Genomic DNA, 16,045 nt, shown 5'->3' with positions numbered 1-16,045 from the left:
GATAATAATAGAACCTCCTTCATGGGGTGGTGTAGGCATTGAAGTTCTTAAACTGGAGTACAGTATATCGTAAGCGCACAATATTGCTGTTTATTTTTTTAAATTTCTGTTTATAATTATCAAATCATTTTATTGTCAGTTGACTTTTAGTCTTTCCTCTTCCACAAGAATAAGGACCATGTTGCAATGGACCTCTCCACTCATCAATCAATCCATGAATAGAGAGGAAGATACATTGGTAGGAAATCTTTTGGGTTAATCCTTGAAGTAGAATTCTGCACATTTAAACGCTAAAATATATTGCTAAATTGCTTACTGAAAGATATACCAATTTTACCTCCATCAGTGCTGGCTGGGGTTTTGTCCTCATGCATGTACACGATTAATCTTGTTGATCTTCATCAATGCACTATATATCTAATTATTTAAATTTGCATGATGTTACTATTTTTTTGTTTGTTTTTGCTTATAGATAAGTTTGAGCATCTTTTCACAAATGTATCGGCAATTTGTACTTGTTCTTTAGTGAATAGTATGTCCATATCCTTTGCTCGTGTATCTGCTGGACTTCTTATATTTTTCATTTTCATTTGCCAAGGCACTTTGGATCTTAAAAAGTATTTCTATATTCCTATTTTACAAAAGTTTTTTTTCCTGTTGTTTGGATCAGGGTTGAATGTTGAATATTATCAGCTACCTTTCCTCATCTATTAGGATGACCATATGTTTTTTCTCTCAGAAGAGTTGATTGTATGTTTTAAGGATTTGGTTTTATAAATTAGACAATTCCTTCTTGTGGATAACCTGTTCTTTAGGATAAGGATAAGGGTATTATTAGAACTTAAAATCATTGAGAAAGGCTTTAATTTTTATTCAAGTGATTAAATTGGTCCAAAGTTTGAAAATCTATAAAGGCTAGTGAATTGACTGCGAATTGAGAGTTAGATCTAGTTTAATATCCACAACTTGAAAACACAGTCAAATGTGAGATTTAAAAAATCTTCCTATAAGACAGCAAACCAAGAAATCTGAAAATTTTATAGGACTAACAAATTAGGTAAAACTGTGTTACAAAACTCTAAATATCTAATGAAATGCTGATAGAATATGAGAAAGTTACAGGATAATTCATGTCAAAAACACACATGTTTTCCTTTCCTCAACGAATTTTCACCAGAAAAAAACTTGTAATATTTGACACATTTATACTAAAGAATTACAACATAAAATTTACCAACATTGCTAAGCTGTCTCAATTAAGAAGCTGAAAAGGATTATCTACTAATTCCTATCTGGACCCGGAGAAACTTCTTCACTAATGAAACGTCCTAATGATGACAGAAATAAAGTGTAAGTGCATTTGAAAAACATTAAATCTTTTTTTCATTAGCAAATGAACCTAACGTGAACGGTTATACCATTTATAAATCTGAACCTGCTTGTTAAACAGAATAAAAGTGAACCAATTCATCCACTATAAGGACAACAGTCTCAAGGGTGAGCACTTGTCATATTGAGGAAAGTGGACTTCGCCATGGTTTGATAGAATTATTGGTCATCTACTTTAGATTCATCATTATCGTAAAGAGAAAAATTTAACACAGCGCATACAATATTCAAAATTCTGTAATCTTGTTAGTGTAAGGTAAGCACTCTAGGTAATTAGCTAGAAGATACACTGTAGGAATGGAAAGTCATTCATTAAAAACCTGTCAATTTTCCGTGGATAGCTGGGGTCAATCCAGGACAGTTTTAGTGCTCTGTTACATGAAGAGAAAATGTTACAGCATTATGTAGGGCACATACTGAATTCCTGGGTATGTTAATACTGTGTGGCCTTTCTCGTTTATTGAAAAGATATGCCTAGCAGTGTTCTCAAGGACTGAGGGAGTGGAAATAGCGGAAAAGGAACAGCTGAGTGTCGCCAACTCAGCCCACTTTGAATGCAGCAGCAAAAGTGGTAATTGTTTCATCTTTCTTCCACTCTTAAGTCTTTGCTGGTCTGTAGTGAGAGCGCTTGGCTGAGGATTAGAAGAACTGGGTTCTAAGTCTATCTCTGAAACTCATGAGCTGTGCCCTTGAGGAAGTAGCTTATTGCCTTGGCATCCTTAATTTGATTATATATGAAATGGGAAGAAGAATCCATTTACATACATATAGATTCTTGTACAGACAAAAAAGAAAAAAGATTGTATGAACGGGAGTGAGTTGCCCACAGGCAACGACCAGAAGAAGTTGGTCAATGAGCACAATGAGGGAGTCCCCATGGCAGGGCAGAGAATGACTGATTTGAAGTAGAGGGGAATAGTGGAAGGGGGTCTCTACTTTCCCTGGGTTACATCCAGAGAGTAAGGCTACAGGCTATTCCTTCTCCTCAACAAGGAATACAAAACACAGTCTCTTTTCTCCTTATGGGGAAGGAGGTGTTTTCCTGAGGAATGAGTTCATTTTTCTTGCTCAGGGTGAGGGTTTTCCTCCTCTGAGAATAGTTGGTGAGTTGCAGGGAGGGAGCAGGTATAGACAGAGGTGGAGATGGGAAGAGGAGAGAACAAGCATCCAGAGTGACAGCAGTTCAACTATTTCAGGTTCGGCAGCTGGAAAGGGAATCCTTGCTCAGGGGCAGAGTGCTGAGTTCTGGTGTCCTGTTCCAGAGAAGAAGCCAGAAGTGTTCAAAGGCACATCCTAAGACACTGGTCCAGTTCCAGGCTGGAGAGTATTCCCAAGCCTAAAGAAGGAAGTGTCCACCCTGTACAACGCGTGCATGTAATGTTTGCACCAGATACTGTCTGTTGGTCCGCAGCACTACTGCTGCCCTTCGAACTCTTCCCTAAACTGCAGGGACAGCAAGCCTGAAAAACACCTTTCCTTGGCTGATTTGTCACCAGGTTCTGGTTTATATTTCACCAGTAAGAGGCACTTGAATACGATTTTGATGATGCAAGGAAGAAATCATCACTGTCCTTCAGAAGCAGCGAGTTGATGCATGGGCAGACACCAAACACCCAATTCCTGGAGAACAAATTGCTGCTTTATGGTGCTGTGGGCAGCTGTGACCACAGATGGGAGTAGCTTCTCATGGTTCCCACATTTCTTAAGTTCCTGAAAGTTCGCTGTGTTTCTCCCATCATTCCAAAAAGTTTGCATGCATCTAATTCCCTGTATTAAATCCATTCTTGATAAAACACCACACCCCAGCTGGGACAGCGTCAAGGTTACTTCTTTCCTAAATATGCATACAGTTATGTTCACTGTGCAATTCAGTTTTCTTCCCTTAATTCCTTTATGTCTATACTGAAGAACGCTATCCCATGAAAACAACTGTAATTAGGTGGACTAGATTAGTGCCTCCCCAGGGGTTGTGACAATTTGGTAGCCCACTAGTTTAGCATGCTGGTTTCATGACTTTAACTCTGTGCCTAATCTGCAAGCATCCTTTTTTATTATCAAGATGGAACATGGGTCCCTCACTCACTTATCAGAAAATGCAACCATGAACCGACACGACTCAGCACTTGCAGATGGCACAGGTGATACTGGAGGCAGTTTAGGTGGCTCGGTTGTGCCAATGCCACCCCACAGCTTTGCATTGGGACTGTGGGCTGTGAAGAGTCCCCACAGCTCTGTCTACCCTATGAGGTCTTCAGCCACCACCTCCCTGGAGCAAGAGGTCCTCAAACATTAGCCTTCAGTGTGGCTGCCTCTATCTTCAAGAGGACTGCTAGAAAGTTCCTGGAGAAAGGCAATTAGAAAGAGAGAAGATGGAGGAGTGGAGAAAAAGAAGGGAAGAGAGGGCAAAATGGGCCCCAGAGTCTACTGTCCTGGTGACCCTATCAAGGCTCAGGGTAATTGCAGCTTCCTTGGGTGAGGGGTCTACGGTGGTCTTGGAGCAGCTCCCAGGGCCACTAAGACTCCACTGGTTTTAGCACAAAGGAGGGCAGAAGTGCTGGTGAGTTTTATTCTACCATCAATGGAAGAAAATAAAACAATATGTTGGCCCCTCATCCTCTCTGTTCTGCTCATAATCCTTTTTCCAAGAACTCATTATTGCTTAGTGAGATGCATTGTCCCCACGTGGGGGACACACCAGCAGAGCTGCTTTTCTTGGACAAGGGGGAGCCACGTTCATCTTTGAAGCTGGGTTTATTTTCATCACTTCTGTCACAGGGAGCTGTTGACTTCTTCTCCTTTTTAGATTCTTTGAGCTCTTTCCCTGTAAGAATTCAAGATTCATTTCTTGTCACTTATTTGCATGCTAGTGGGGATAAGGAACACTGGATAACAAGTGGGACCAAGAACCTGGTCGAGCCTGGTGCACGAGTTTGGAGTAGGTGTTCCTGGAAAGACTTAGGTCACTGTAGGTCCAGGCAAGCAATGGCACAGAAGAGGTCGAACCCTTGGGGACTGCGGAGGGTCCCGGAATGTCACCTTGACTTTGGGAGAGAAGATGTGAGCAAGACCAAGATGAAGCATTCCAGGGCAAGTCCTTGAAGGAGGAGGAGGCTCCAAGGGGGTCACCTGAGCAGTCTGACCAGGTACTAAGCCCGGCGCTTGTTTCTCAGTCTGGAGTTGAGCACACTGCATGGAAACAGCCAGAGAACTGTTTCAAGTGTCAGGTTTCATTTCTATGGATTTATAAACAAAAGATTAAGTCCCTGTTGGCCTCCATAAAGAGTCTATGACAAGTGGGGAGGGTTCTGGCAGGTGGGTTGACACCAAGCAGAGGAGGACTCTTCTGGGACCCTGGTGGTAAGGGACAGCCAGGCCCTCTGGTAGATTGCATCTTGTGGGTGCAGAAATGATAACCTCCCAACAGCTCACTGGGGACAGTGGGAGATACCTGAGCAAAGGCAAAACCATTTATGGATCAGCGCTCCAAAAAGTGATGGATTCTCTTGCAATTCAGGGAAAACTGGATTTGGGGAAACTTTGGGCTTACGTAAATGTATAAATGTACTACAGCTACCAGCAGGAAGGACATAGGAAGATGGGTGGCAGAAAGCTAGTCTAGAGAGAAACAGGCAGGAAAAGGAGGGTCCCATCCCCACTGGAGCCCTCTGTGTGTGCTACAGAGTGGAAGAAAATAGGAAATCCCCTGAACTAAGGAAAAACTCTCCATTGTTGGGAGAAGAAAGAGATATGGGAAGCTGCAGAGACTCAATAAACCCTGGCTACAGACGCAACACCTTTCCACCCAGAAAACCAAAGAAGATCAAAGAAATTGTCAACAGAAGTTCACTACCACAAGCATATAAAAAGAATACAATAAAACTATAACAGACATTAAAAAAAAGATTTGGCTAGATGGAGAGACTATTCACCATATTGGCTGGAAAGGCTCAACATGTTCTCCGTCTTAACCTTTAAATTTACTACAATCTCTCAAATTTTTCAGAATAATTTCTTTGGAACTTGATAAAATTATCCTAACATTCATTCAGAAGAAACAAACAAACAAAAATCCACGTGAGAAATCTAGAATATTTTTGAAAAAAATAATGAGGGCAGTCTTGTACTAGATATGAAAATACATTAAGCAGAGAGAAAACTCTGATGTGCATGGTCCTGATGTCGGAACATACAGATCAGTGTAACAGCGAGAGGGACAAAAGACATATTTCAGTAAACACATTTTTTTTTCATAGACTCTCAAGCAATTCAAGATAGTGGGAAAATGTTGAACTATTCAACAAACGGTTTTAGGACAACTGGCTAAACATGTGAGCTGATGATAATGACAGTAATGATGATGATGATGATAATGATGATAACAGCTAACGTGTGTTGATTAATTGCTATGTGCCAGGCACCATAATAAATGCTTTCTACGAATCATCTTACTAAATCATCACATTAATCCCCTTATTTTATCTGCTTCACATACGAGGAAACTGTGGTCATGCAGGTTAAATAATTTTCCTGCAATAACACAGCCAGATGGTGTGGTGTCTGGCGCTTGAACTCAGCCCACTCTCTTAACTGATGATTTCTACTTCTTCTCCTGGATTCCTACTTTACTTATTTTTCAAAAATCAAGTCCAAATTTAATACAACTGAGTATATAAACAATAGGATTTAAGGTTTAAAAATGGCAGCAAAAAACCAGCATTTCTTCTCTGCTTGGAAACCGTACAAAAACAAATGGGAGAAAGAGGAATAGAAAATACAAGCTCTATTTTGCATGAAATTAGGAAATAGATAAAATCTCAACCACAAAATAGTTAAATGGGCCACCAACCAGGTACATTGAGCAGAGGTACACGGAGAAAGACAAAGAGAGATGGACCATGCCTATCGAATCTGAGCAAGCCTCAGCAAAGCATGCATTGTGAAAGTGGGAGGCATATCCCAGGGGCAAAACCAACATTGGTGACCAGAGTGTGTGCAGGCTGGGTGGGCAGGAGCTCCCGTGGTCCTGGTGTCTTGGAGAAGTAGGGTTGGGGAAGAACCAGATATTTGCACAAAGCAATCCCTTTCTGGGGATATAAAGTTTCTGCAAATGTGAGTTCTCAGAAGGAAGCCAGGATCTAGCAAAGATACTATAAGAAAAACAGAAGAAAGAAATAGAGAATGAAATCTCACCAGAAAAATGTTGCCGTGATTTAGATGAAAGCTGTGAATAAAATGCCACTTGTCTATGAAGCAAGAGCTTAAGAAAGTGAAATGTGAGCTGGCAGATCTGGAGAAAGAAAGGGGAAAAGTAAAATTATCAAAATAAAGGCGATATTGGAGAGAGCATAGAGGAGCACAGACTTAGCTGGGGAATAAGACATAGAGAACAGACAGAAAAAAATATCAAATAAATAAAATGGAAGTAAATGAGCTAAAAAATCAGAGAGAAAATGACACCTACAGAAGACAGGTGAAGGGAATCCTAGGGTGCCCTAACTGGAGACACTGAAGAAGAAACTGAAAAGCATGGAAGAGAACAAATATTTATAGATAAAATTCAAGAAAAATTTTCTTAAATAAAAGATACTTTCAATCTACATATTAAGTAGGCACACCACATCTGTGGGAAAATTGACCCCAAATGAATAACATCAAGGCATCGACTATACATTTACTGGACTTCAAAGTCAGCTCTTTGGTGCATGTAGCAAAAGGATTAGGTCCCCTCCAAGGGGAAGTCAGGCAGCCTGTTCCTTCCCAGAAAATCATGTGAATCCCCAGTCTCCCACCAGCTAAACTGACTTCATGTGTAAAGAAGTGACAAAAAAGACATTGTGAATGAATAAAAAACATTGGGATATTCCCCATGGGAAAAACTAAGACTACAGGACTAGTGGTGAGCAAAGGATTAATCTAACAGAGAGCGGAGGTGAAGCTAAAGTGGGGATATGGTGGCAGTGCAGAACGTTGATGGTATAAACCCTGACAATGGAGAAATTTTTTATCAAAAAAAAAAAAATCAGGTATTTAGAAAGTTTATCATCACTAACACTGGGACTTGATGGTCATGCCCACAGAGGGAGAGGCCCAGACTCCTGATATGATCCCAGCCCGATTTGTTCTCCTGGAGTTGCTCCATTTTGATAAGTGGCCCCTCCACTCTTCTCAAAGACCTGGGCACCATCTTTGACTCCTCCTTTTCTTCATACCCACATTTAGTCCATCAGCCAAACAGATTCAGAACCCAACCACTTGTCCCTCTTCCACTGCTGTCGCCCTGCTCCAAGCCACGTCACAGCACAGGCCTTCTAACAGGTCTCCAGCTGCAATGCTTGCCCTCCACACACTCTCCTTTCAACAGCAGGGCCACTGGGATCCTTTTCAAATACCAGGCAGATCACACTACTGCTCTGAGATGACTCCAGTAGCTCCTAAATTCTGGTTTCAGCAAGGCAGCGGAAGAAAAGAGAGAGATCATTGTCACTACTCTGATCCCCATCCGCCTTTGGCAAAACTACATCCTTACAATGATTGCTCAGGAATCTGACCTCCTGGGACCTCTAGGATCTGCTTTCACTCACTCTGCCCCAGCTTCTGTGTCCTTCTTGGTGTTTCTGTAACATTTGAGGCATAAACCCGCTTCCTCCCCTGGCTTTGGAACTACTTGGGCCCTTGACCTTCAGTGCTTTCCCTGTAGATGTGCACACAGCTCATCTCCCATCTCTTTTAAGTCTTTGCTCAAACATTACCTTCTCCTAGGGCCTTTCCTGACAACTCTGTTTTAAATGCAAACTACTCTCCATTCCTTTCCCACCCACCACACCCAGGCATGCTCTGACTCTTGTCCTTGGACATTCCCATGACCAAAGCTTCTCTGGAGGTCAGAAGTGGCCCTGTCTATAGGCAGGCAGAGAGCTAAGGATGCCCAGGCAGGCCCTGGGCTGGTGCACTGGCTATCTCTTATGTTAGTAGCCTCTCTTTGGCCCTCAGCAGCTAACAAGGGGATGGCCCTGGTCCCTAGGACAGCGATTAACACCCATTCTCTTCACTATAAATGACAAACATCTGCTTAGCTGTGAATTTCTGGGAGCACAGGTGAGGCCCACTATGGCATTAAGTCCTGATTTTTTTTAATCTCTTTTAGACAAGAAGCTTCATTTGTTCATGTAAAAGAAAAAAATTCAGGAGACAGAATGGAATGCCTTAGACTTCCTTTACCCAGACCCAAGGTCAAAAATGTAATAACATTATTTTTCAGCAAAGATTGTTTCATTTCTGCAATAGCTGCTCTTAAACCACTGAGATTTACTCTGGAATTCTGCAGTTCCAGGATTAAATGTTTGCATCTCTCAGAGAAACAACCCGAGTCTGTTTTGTCTGAATCCTTTTTATCACATAAAAGGGAGCTTATGCTCTTCGTGAATATTTGGTTACTGGGAACATGTTCCATAAGCAATAATAAGTTTTCCTGAAGAAAAATCTTCATTACTTGCATAATTAAAATAATAATATACAATTTCCCACTACTATTGGAAAATACTAAAAAACAAGCATAACACCTGGTATTATTTTGGTTGTAAGAAACAGGCACTACTGTAGACAGCAGGGGGGCAAGGAAATGAATAAAAATCTGGCAAGTGGCCAATGCATATTGAAAGCTCTAGAAATTGCTTACTCTTTGAGCCATCAGTTCTACTTGTAGAAATTTATCCCCAGGGAAAAAATTGACACATGTACAAAGATCAATGAGATGGAAGTTATTGTGACATTTTTATAACAGTGAAAAACTGGAAAAAACACACACTATCCAACAAGAGAGTTGGACACACTTAGGTGCCAAGTGTCCATCCTCCCCTCTTAGTGAAATAGCACAAGTTGTATTCATGTTGGCCGTGTGCTTAGCTACAACACAGCTTGCAGACTCCCTATGTCCAGGGGTGACCTGGCCAGTGAGCCAGAGAGATGTTAGCAGAATTGACTCATGACGCATTCCGGAGAGGTCCTTAGAGGGAGCTAACTCACGTGGGAAAGGCAGCACTTTGCTTTTCCTCTTCTGCAGAAATGTGGATGTGGCCACTGGAGCTCAGAGGCCATTTTTTGATGGTGGGACATGCTTGCTAAGAGTGGCAGTGGCAGAACAGAAAGATATAAGCAGTTTGAGTCCTTAATGACATAGGGGAGAAGACAAACTGGTCCTGAACTATCTATGTCCACACTCCTCTTATGAGAAAGAGTGAACCTTTGTGGCGTGGAGTCACTGAACTCAATCTTAACAAAGGAAAGAGACAGTTAGATGTCCTTATTGACGTATTAATATAAACTCTACACAGACATTTAAAAGTCATATTGAACACTCATATTTGTTGACATGGAAAGACACTCATATCATACTGTTAACTGAGTAAAGAAGATTATAAATCAGGAAGAACCACATGATCAAAATTTTTTTTAAACCACAAACTTACATGTTTATCTATAGATATACATATTTTTTTCCTGAGGACAGGTTTTAAAGGCTAGAAAAAAACATTTACAGTAGTTACCTTCAGTTATCTTTTAGTGATGTTAATTGGGAGAAATTTAGCTTTTTAAAAATTTGCTGCAGTTTCTGATATTTTCTTTGATGACTTTATATTGCATATTAAATTTAAAGATAAAAAGGCTGTAACTGAATTTGCACATCAGAGATGGGAAGAAATAAAATGTTTGTAACATCTGTGACAGACAAAAGGTTATTTAATCTGTGAAAAACACTTACAAATAAATAAGACATAGAGATAAGCGTACAAGAAACAAGAATAAGAAATTCCCCAAAGGGGAAACAGAAATAGTCAATAAACATAAGATAAAACATTTTTAACGTCATAGTAATCTAAATATGCAAATGAAAGCAGGAAGTCATTGCACCCGTCACATTGTAAATATTAAGAAAAAAAAGATACTATAAGGTTGGTGAGGATGCAGGACACACACAGCCTCATACTGCTGGTTGGTATGTGAATTGCCCTAATATTTTCCAACAGGCCCTGGGCCAGTACAGACCCAGAGCCTTAAATGTTGTCCTGGTATTTCACTTCTAGTAATTTGCCTCAAGAAACAATCTCATATATGCACACTGAATTAACATACAAAGATACTCATTGCTGCAGTGTCTATAGTAGAGAGGAACTGGACACAACCTAAACAAGAGACAGAAAACATCCACACAATGGCAAGTATTAGAAATAATTTTGAAGAAGATAAGTGTCACAGAAAATGTTCATAATACCATATATGCACACCTATATAAACGAAATTAAATGTATGCTGTTTGTTTCCATATAATGTAACATGGGGCTTCAGGTATAATCTAAAATAAAAAATCACATGGGCAGTTACTCTGAATAACAGGCTTTTATTTTTGAATAAAGCACTTTTCACATGGACAATGTATATGATGTACAACAAAGGAGTGGCCTCAGGGACTTTTTAAAAAAAAATTAATCGATTCTCTCCCCAAACAAACAGTGTCTAGCACTCTCTTTCTTCCCTCTTCTTCTTCAAAGGAAATACACCAGAAAGGATTGTGGCAAGCATGCTATTTGCTTTCCTTCAATTGTTGTTACTTTCATAATAAGGAAACGCAACATACCACATTTGTTAGGTCTTAGATTGCAAGAAAAAAAATGATTTGTTTATTTATTTGTTTATTTATCCCACCAGTATTAACTGTTTAATAAATAAATTACCAAGTCAAGATGCATGAATGAGAAAAGAAAGAGAATTTCCAATACTTTCATAAGCACAGTTAAAGAATCTTTCCCAGAAAGATGATAAAATGAATGTAATTTATTTTTACAGTGTCTAGAATAGTTCCCCCATTGATTTCCAGTTTACACACTTCTAATGTATTGCTTAAGGTGTTACCTTAAAACTGAGAAATGCTGCTTTGCCTTTGAAGAAAAAACATGATTAGGATTGAAACTTTGAATGTTTTTTAAAAAGAACCTATGAAGGAGATGATACGTAATTTTTATATCTAATGTATCCAGGTTAAAAAAAATCAATAATTTCATCTTTGACCTTCAAAAACCACTTAATCTCATATGTCTGAATATTAAGTAAATAATTTTCCAACAAGGAGTAATTCTGACAATTTATACTTGTATCTCTACGCGTATGGGTTTGCAGTGGTCTTCAAGGAGAGCCTGGTTATCTAACATAGGGTAGGCAAGGCGGAACTCTCCTAGGTGCTGAAATACCTTACAGGAATAACCTGCTTCCCCTCTATGGTCTTTCCAAGGACACGTTATGCAAAAACACTCTCATGGTCTGAATAAAAACCCATAGGTGGCCTAGTAGGGGTATATGTGAGAGAAGGACTGACTTGGTAGATATGGGGACATATCTAGTTGCAAGAAACATCTCTAGAAGAAACGCTCATCTAATCGTTTAGAATATAATGTACTTCTGGGAGATAACAAACAAATCAAGTAACTTCATACCTTTAGAGAACTTCCACACGATGGTGGGCACAGGATAACCTTCAGCTGAGCAATTGAGGATGACAGCCTTGCCATAAATCCCATCCTGATCCCGTGGTTGAACCACAAACTTGGGAGGAACTGAAAAAAGAGAAACGTCATCAGTAATTCAGACAAGACCACAACTAAGTAAAGGTGTGATTTTAAGAAATCCAAGAATTTTAATGGACATTAAAATACAAAGAATGTTTTACGTCTATGAAAAAATAAAATACATTGTTTGTGATTAGGGAGGCATTCTTAGTGTAGGCAATTTTTCTTATTCGTATCAATAAGCGTATGCAGATGGAAGTTACTTTGCATTGAGGAACACTGGACTCTCAAGTGTGGGAGTCTGACGAAACCCAGGGAATGTGACATTCTGTTTTTGATTTGTGTTATGGAAGATCTCCATGAATCCATCGGGTGTGAACCATTTAAAGCATCTGATATCTATTCTTCCTCTGCGAGGAGATAAAGGGAGAAATAATAGGCACTCCCTAAAAGCAATCAAGAATACAACATGGTATTGAACTTTTCTCAAAACTTTGAGGAAGACACATAGACCATTATTCCTGATGTCAGTACATTTCTGGGCCAAAAGGGGTCTATAGAGGCCAATTCAAATGAGACACCATGATGGATTTAAAGCATATGTATAAAATATTACATTTTAAGCATATTAAGTAACTGCTTATTAGTGAGTTTTTGTGAGGTGCTGAAAAAAATCCCTCCCTATCTGAAACAGATGCATGCGCTCTGCTTAAAACATACCTGCCAAGGGAGAGCAAATGCTTTGAGCTAAGTCACTGAGATTTTAAATGTATTCAAGTCCTCTCTCAGATAGGAGAAGATACAGATTCCCCTAGGAAAGGTACCATCTGAAGATGTTAGAATCCTGGAATCTTTTCCAGCAGATCAGTGATTAATTATAGGATGGATTTTCAATGAGGCAGTCATAGGATTATGTGAGAGGAGACGGATTATGTCCACCATATCTTAGATGCTTAGCGAATGTAGGTGTTCTTTTACTTCTCTCCACAGTTTCTGGTAAGACTATCTTGTATGCTTAGCAATTTCCAGAATTCTTCATTTTGAGCATAAATGTGGACCTATGTGCCACAGATAGACAGGGATTCCAGCCACCACATGAAATGGACTGGGGAGAAGGTTAGAGTCTGGATTATCTAGGAGCTTAGAAGCACATTGAAACGATATGAGTCACAGTGAACATCACTTTGCCTGTAAAACAGCCTAGGAGGAGGGAACGATATCAAGACACAAGAATCAGTTAAAGATGGAACTCACTGCTGTGTTTCTGGAAGAGACAACAGAGAATCACGGCTAGGAGTAGAGAGCCAAGGGCTAAACACTCGGCCTTGATCTCACACTCTGCTACTCCCAGTTAGATGATCTTTTGCAAGTAATCAAATATCTCTTGGTTTTGGTTTCCTTATCTGTAAATTGGGGATAATTACAGTACTCACTTTATAGGACTGGTATGGGGATAAAATGAATGAAGATTATGAAAGTTATCTGAACAGTGCCTGGAAGATATCAAGTGCTATGGGAGCGTTCGTTAATTTAGTAAATGCGTGTATGTCCAGCTTTAACATATGGTTAACACACACAGTTCCCAACTTGCAAATTAAATAATTTATACAGCTAATGGATATCTTCAATATTGCTTAACTGGTAAGCAATTTTACTTCATTTAGATGGTATTCTGAGACAAATGTATTCAATATAATGTAAATATATTTAAAATAAGGTGATAAGGGATGTCTGTCTCATGGCGAGAAAATTACTTCTAGGAAAAATGCTAGAGGGTTTATAGAGCAAGTTTTTTAGTAAAAATAATCAATCAACCTCAAGGATAGATTATAAAGTTTAAGACATCATGTCAGAATTATTCTGCCCAGGGTGAAAGGTAAATATGCAATCATCTACATTATATGTCTATTTGGCTCAAGTTTTGCTAAGAGCAGGGAATACTTGTCTAGTGGGCAGGGTAACTCATTTCCCCTGGAAGAATGTCTAATTATAACTCATCCATGACCCTTACCCTCAATTTGGTTCTAATCCAAAGGGATGTTATTAAAAACTGATCATAGAGGTTTACATGGGAAACAACCATTGACGTATTTTAGGTATAAGGTAATTACAAATTGAAATGGCCCATAAAGTCGAGAATTATCTTTCATATGCCCCTCTTTCATCTCCTTATATCAAGTATTGATGATTCTTCCTTGGAAACGTATCACATATCCTCAAATTCTCTTCATTTTCACTGCCATGCCCTACTCATGATGGGTAGACAGTGTGTGGTGAAATGTCACACGTTCTCCATTTATCTGGTTTCAGCACCCCTAGTTTGGATGGCTCCACGCACCTTGCCAGGATACCACAGCAAGAGCATGAGTGTCTCTTTGCTGTCTCAGGGCCTCCTCTGAAGTCACAAACGCTTATTCACCTTCATGGGTGCAACCCCGAAATGTGGGAGACAGTCTTCCACCAATGAGGGACCAGAGTTGGGATAAATGCCCTGCCTCTCCAGCCTCCCATCCCATGGGTCAATTCTGAGGCATGTTCAATGCCTGTGCTTCTCAAACATTAGAGACTATCAGAATCACCTGAAGAACTGACTAAAATACAAATTACTGAATCCATCCCCAGAAATTCTGACTCAGTAGGTCTGAGGTGGGATCCAAGATTCTGCCTTTCTAATAAGCTCTCAGGTGATGTTGAGGCTGCTGGTCCAGAGACCATGCTGTGAGAACCACTATTCTACATGATTCCTCAGAGAGTTCCCAGAAATAATGAGCCCCAGTTGCCCACAGCAGCAACTAGCTCATTAAATGAACTTTTATTGATTTTTCCCTCTTTTTCTGATCTCATTTTCCCCCACTCTTTCACTCTGGGATCCAGGAATTCCATCTCAAACAAGTGATCTGCAGCCAATTCTATACCTCACACTCTGCTTTCAGAAGGACTTAACCTGAGACAAGGCCAATGGCTCTTATCTGGATTTCTGAAATATATCCCTAACTAGTATACCTGCCACCTACTGTCCCACTTGAATCCATTCTCCACAAAGTGGCCTGAAGAATCCTTCTAAGACATAAATTCTATGATGTGAATTCTCTGATTAAAATCATCAGTGCTTTCCCATTGTCCCTTGATACAGTGCAGACTCTCACAAGAGTTTGAAAGCTCTTTATGATTGGGTCCTAGGTTGACTGATATGGGTCCTAAGTCTCCAGCTTTACCTCTTGAGATTCCCCTCTTGCAGTCTTTGCTCCAGCCATTCTAAAATCCTATCTATTCTCCAGTCCCCACAATCACTCTTGGTACTCAATCTTCACACATGCTATGCATTTCTTTCTTTACTGAATTATAAATTATTATTATTTACATCTCAGCTCAAATCCCACTTAGTCTGGGACAGCTTTTCTGATGCTGCGGATGAGATTAAGTGCCTCCACAAAACCCAGTGTTACCCTGTCATAGCCTTTACCACACTTGTTTGGTATCACTGGTTTAACTGCCCGTCTTCCACATCTGGCTGTACATCCTGTGAGAACAAGAACCATTCTTCCCTTGCAGATCATTGTACCCCAAGCACGTACACAGTACTGTAACACAGAAAGCACTCTGAAAATATATGTTGAATGGACAAATGAATAAATGGATATTATTATCCCAGTTTTAAAGAATCGGGAAATAGACTTTGTCCAAAGTAGCATGGCCAAGTTAACAACTCAGATCAGAGTGATGCCAATGTCCAAGGTCTTTGAGTAGGATAAACCAAGAAGCAGCATCTGAGGGAAGAAATCAGAGGACACTATAGGAGGATGCTGGCCACGGAGATACAGAACTGGAGGTAGAAGGATGCAGAGCCATTGGGATTACTGCAATTTGGGCCAAAACTCATGATAGGACCTAAAGACTGAATACTCTATATTGTCTGGGTTATAATTCTCCAAAATTGCTGGTTTGTTTTTTCTAAATTATATTTTGGTTTCCTTTTTATTTGCATAACACTTTATTTGGTATGTTTTAGTGAGCATATTTGCCAATCTAGTTGGCTTTCCAATAGAGATACTTTTCCAGTGGGCAGGAGGGTGATTAAAGAGATGGAAGGAATATGTCGA

General features: G+C 39.9%; 1 protein-coding gene across 1 annotated transcript in view; it reads right to left on the bottom strand.

Annotated features, from left to right (window-relative positions):
- The window catches only part of LOC124234382 (Down syndrome cell adhesion molecule-like), a 684,040-nt gene that overhangs the window by 219,794 nt on the left and 448,201 nt on the right, over window positions 1-16,045 (bottom strand). The window contains exon 11 of the mRNA XM_046651745.1: window positions 11,874-11,993. Coding sequence (XP_046507701.1) covers window positions 11,874-11,993 — 120 coding nt within the window. The remainder of the gene's footprint in view (window positions 1-11,873; window positions 11,994-16,045) is intronic.

The sequence above is a fragment of the Equus quagga genome, unplaced genomic scaffold (assembly GCF_021613505.1).
Source record: "Equus quagga isolate Etosha38 unplaced genomic scaffold, UCLA_HA_Equagga_1.0 73442_RagTag, whole genome shotgun sequence".
Classification (NCBI taxonomy): Eukaryota; Metazoa; Chordata; class Mammalia; order Perissodactyla; family Equidae; genus Equus; species Equus quagga.
Note: the sequence above shows the minus strand (reverse complement) of the source record. Positions and strands in the feature narration are given on the sequence as shown.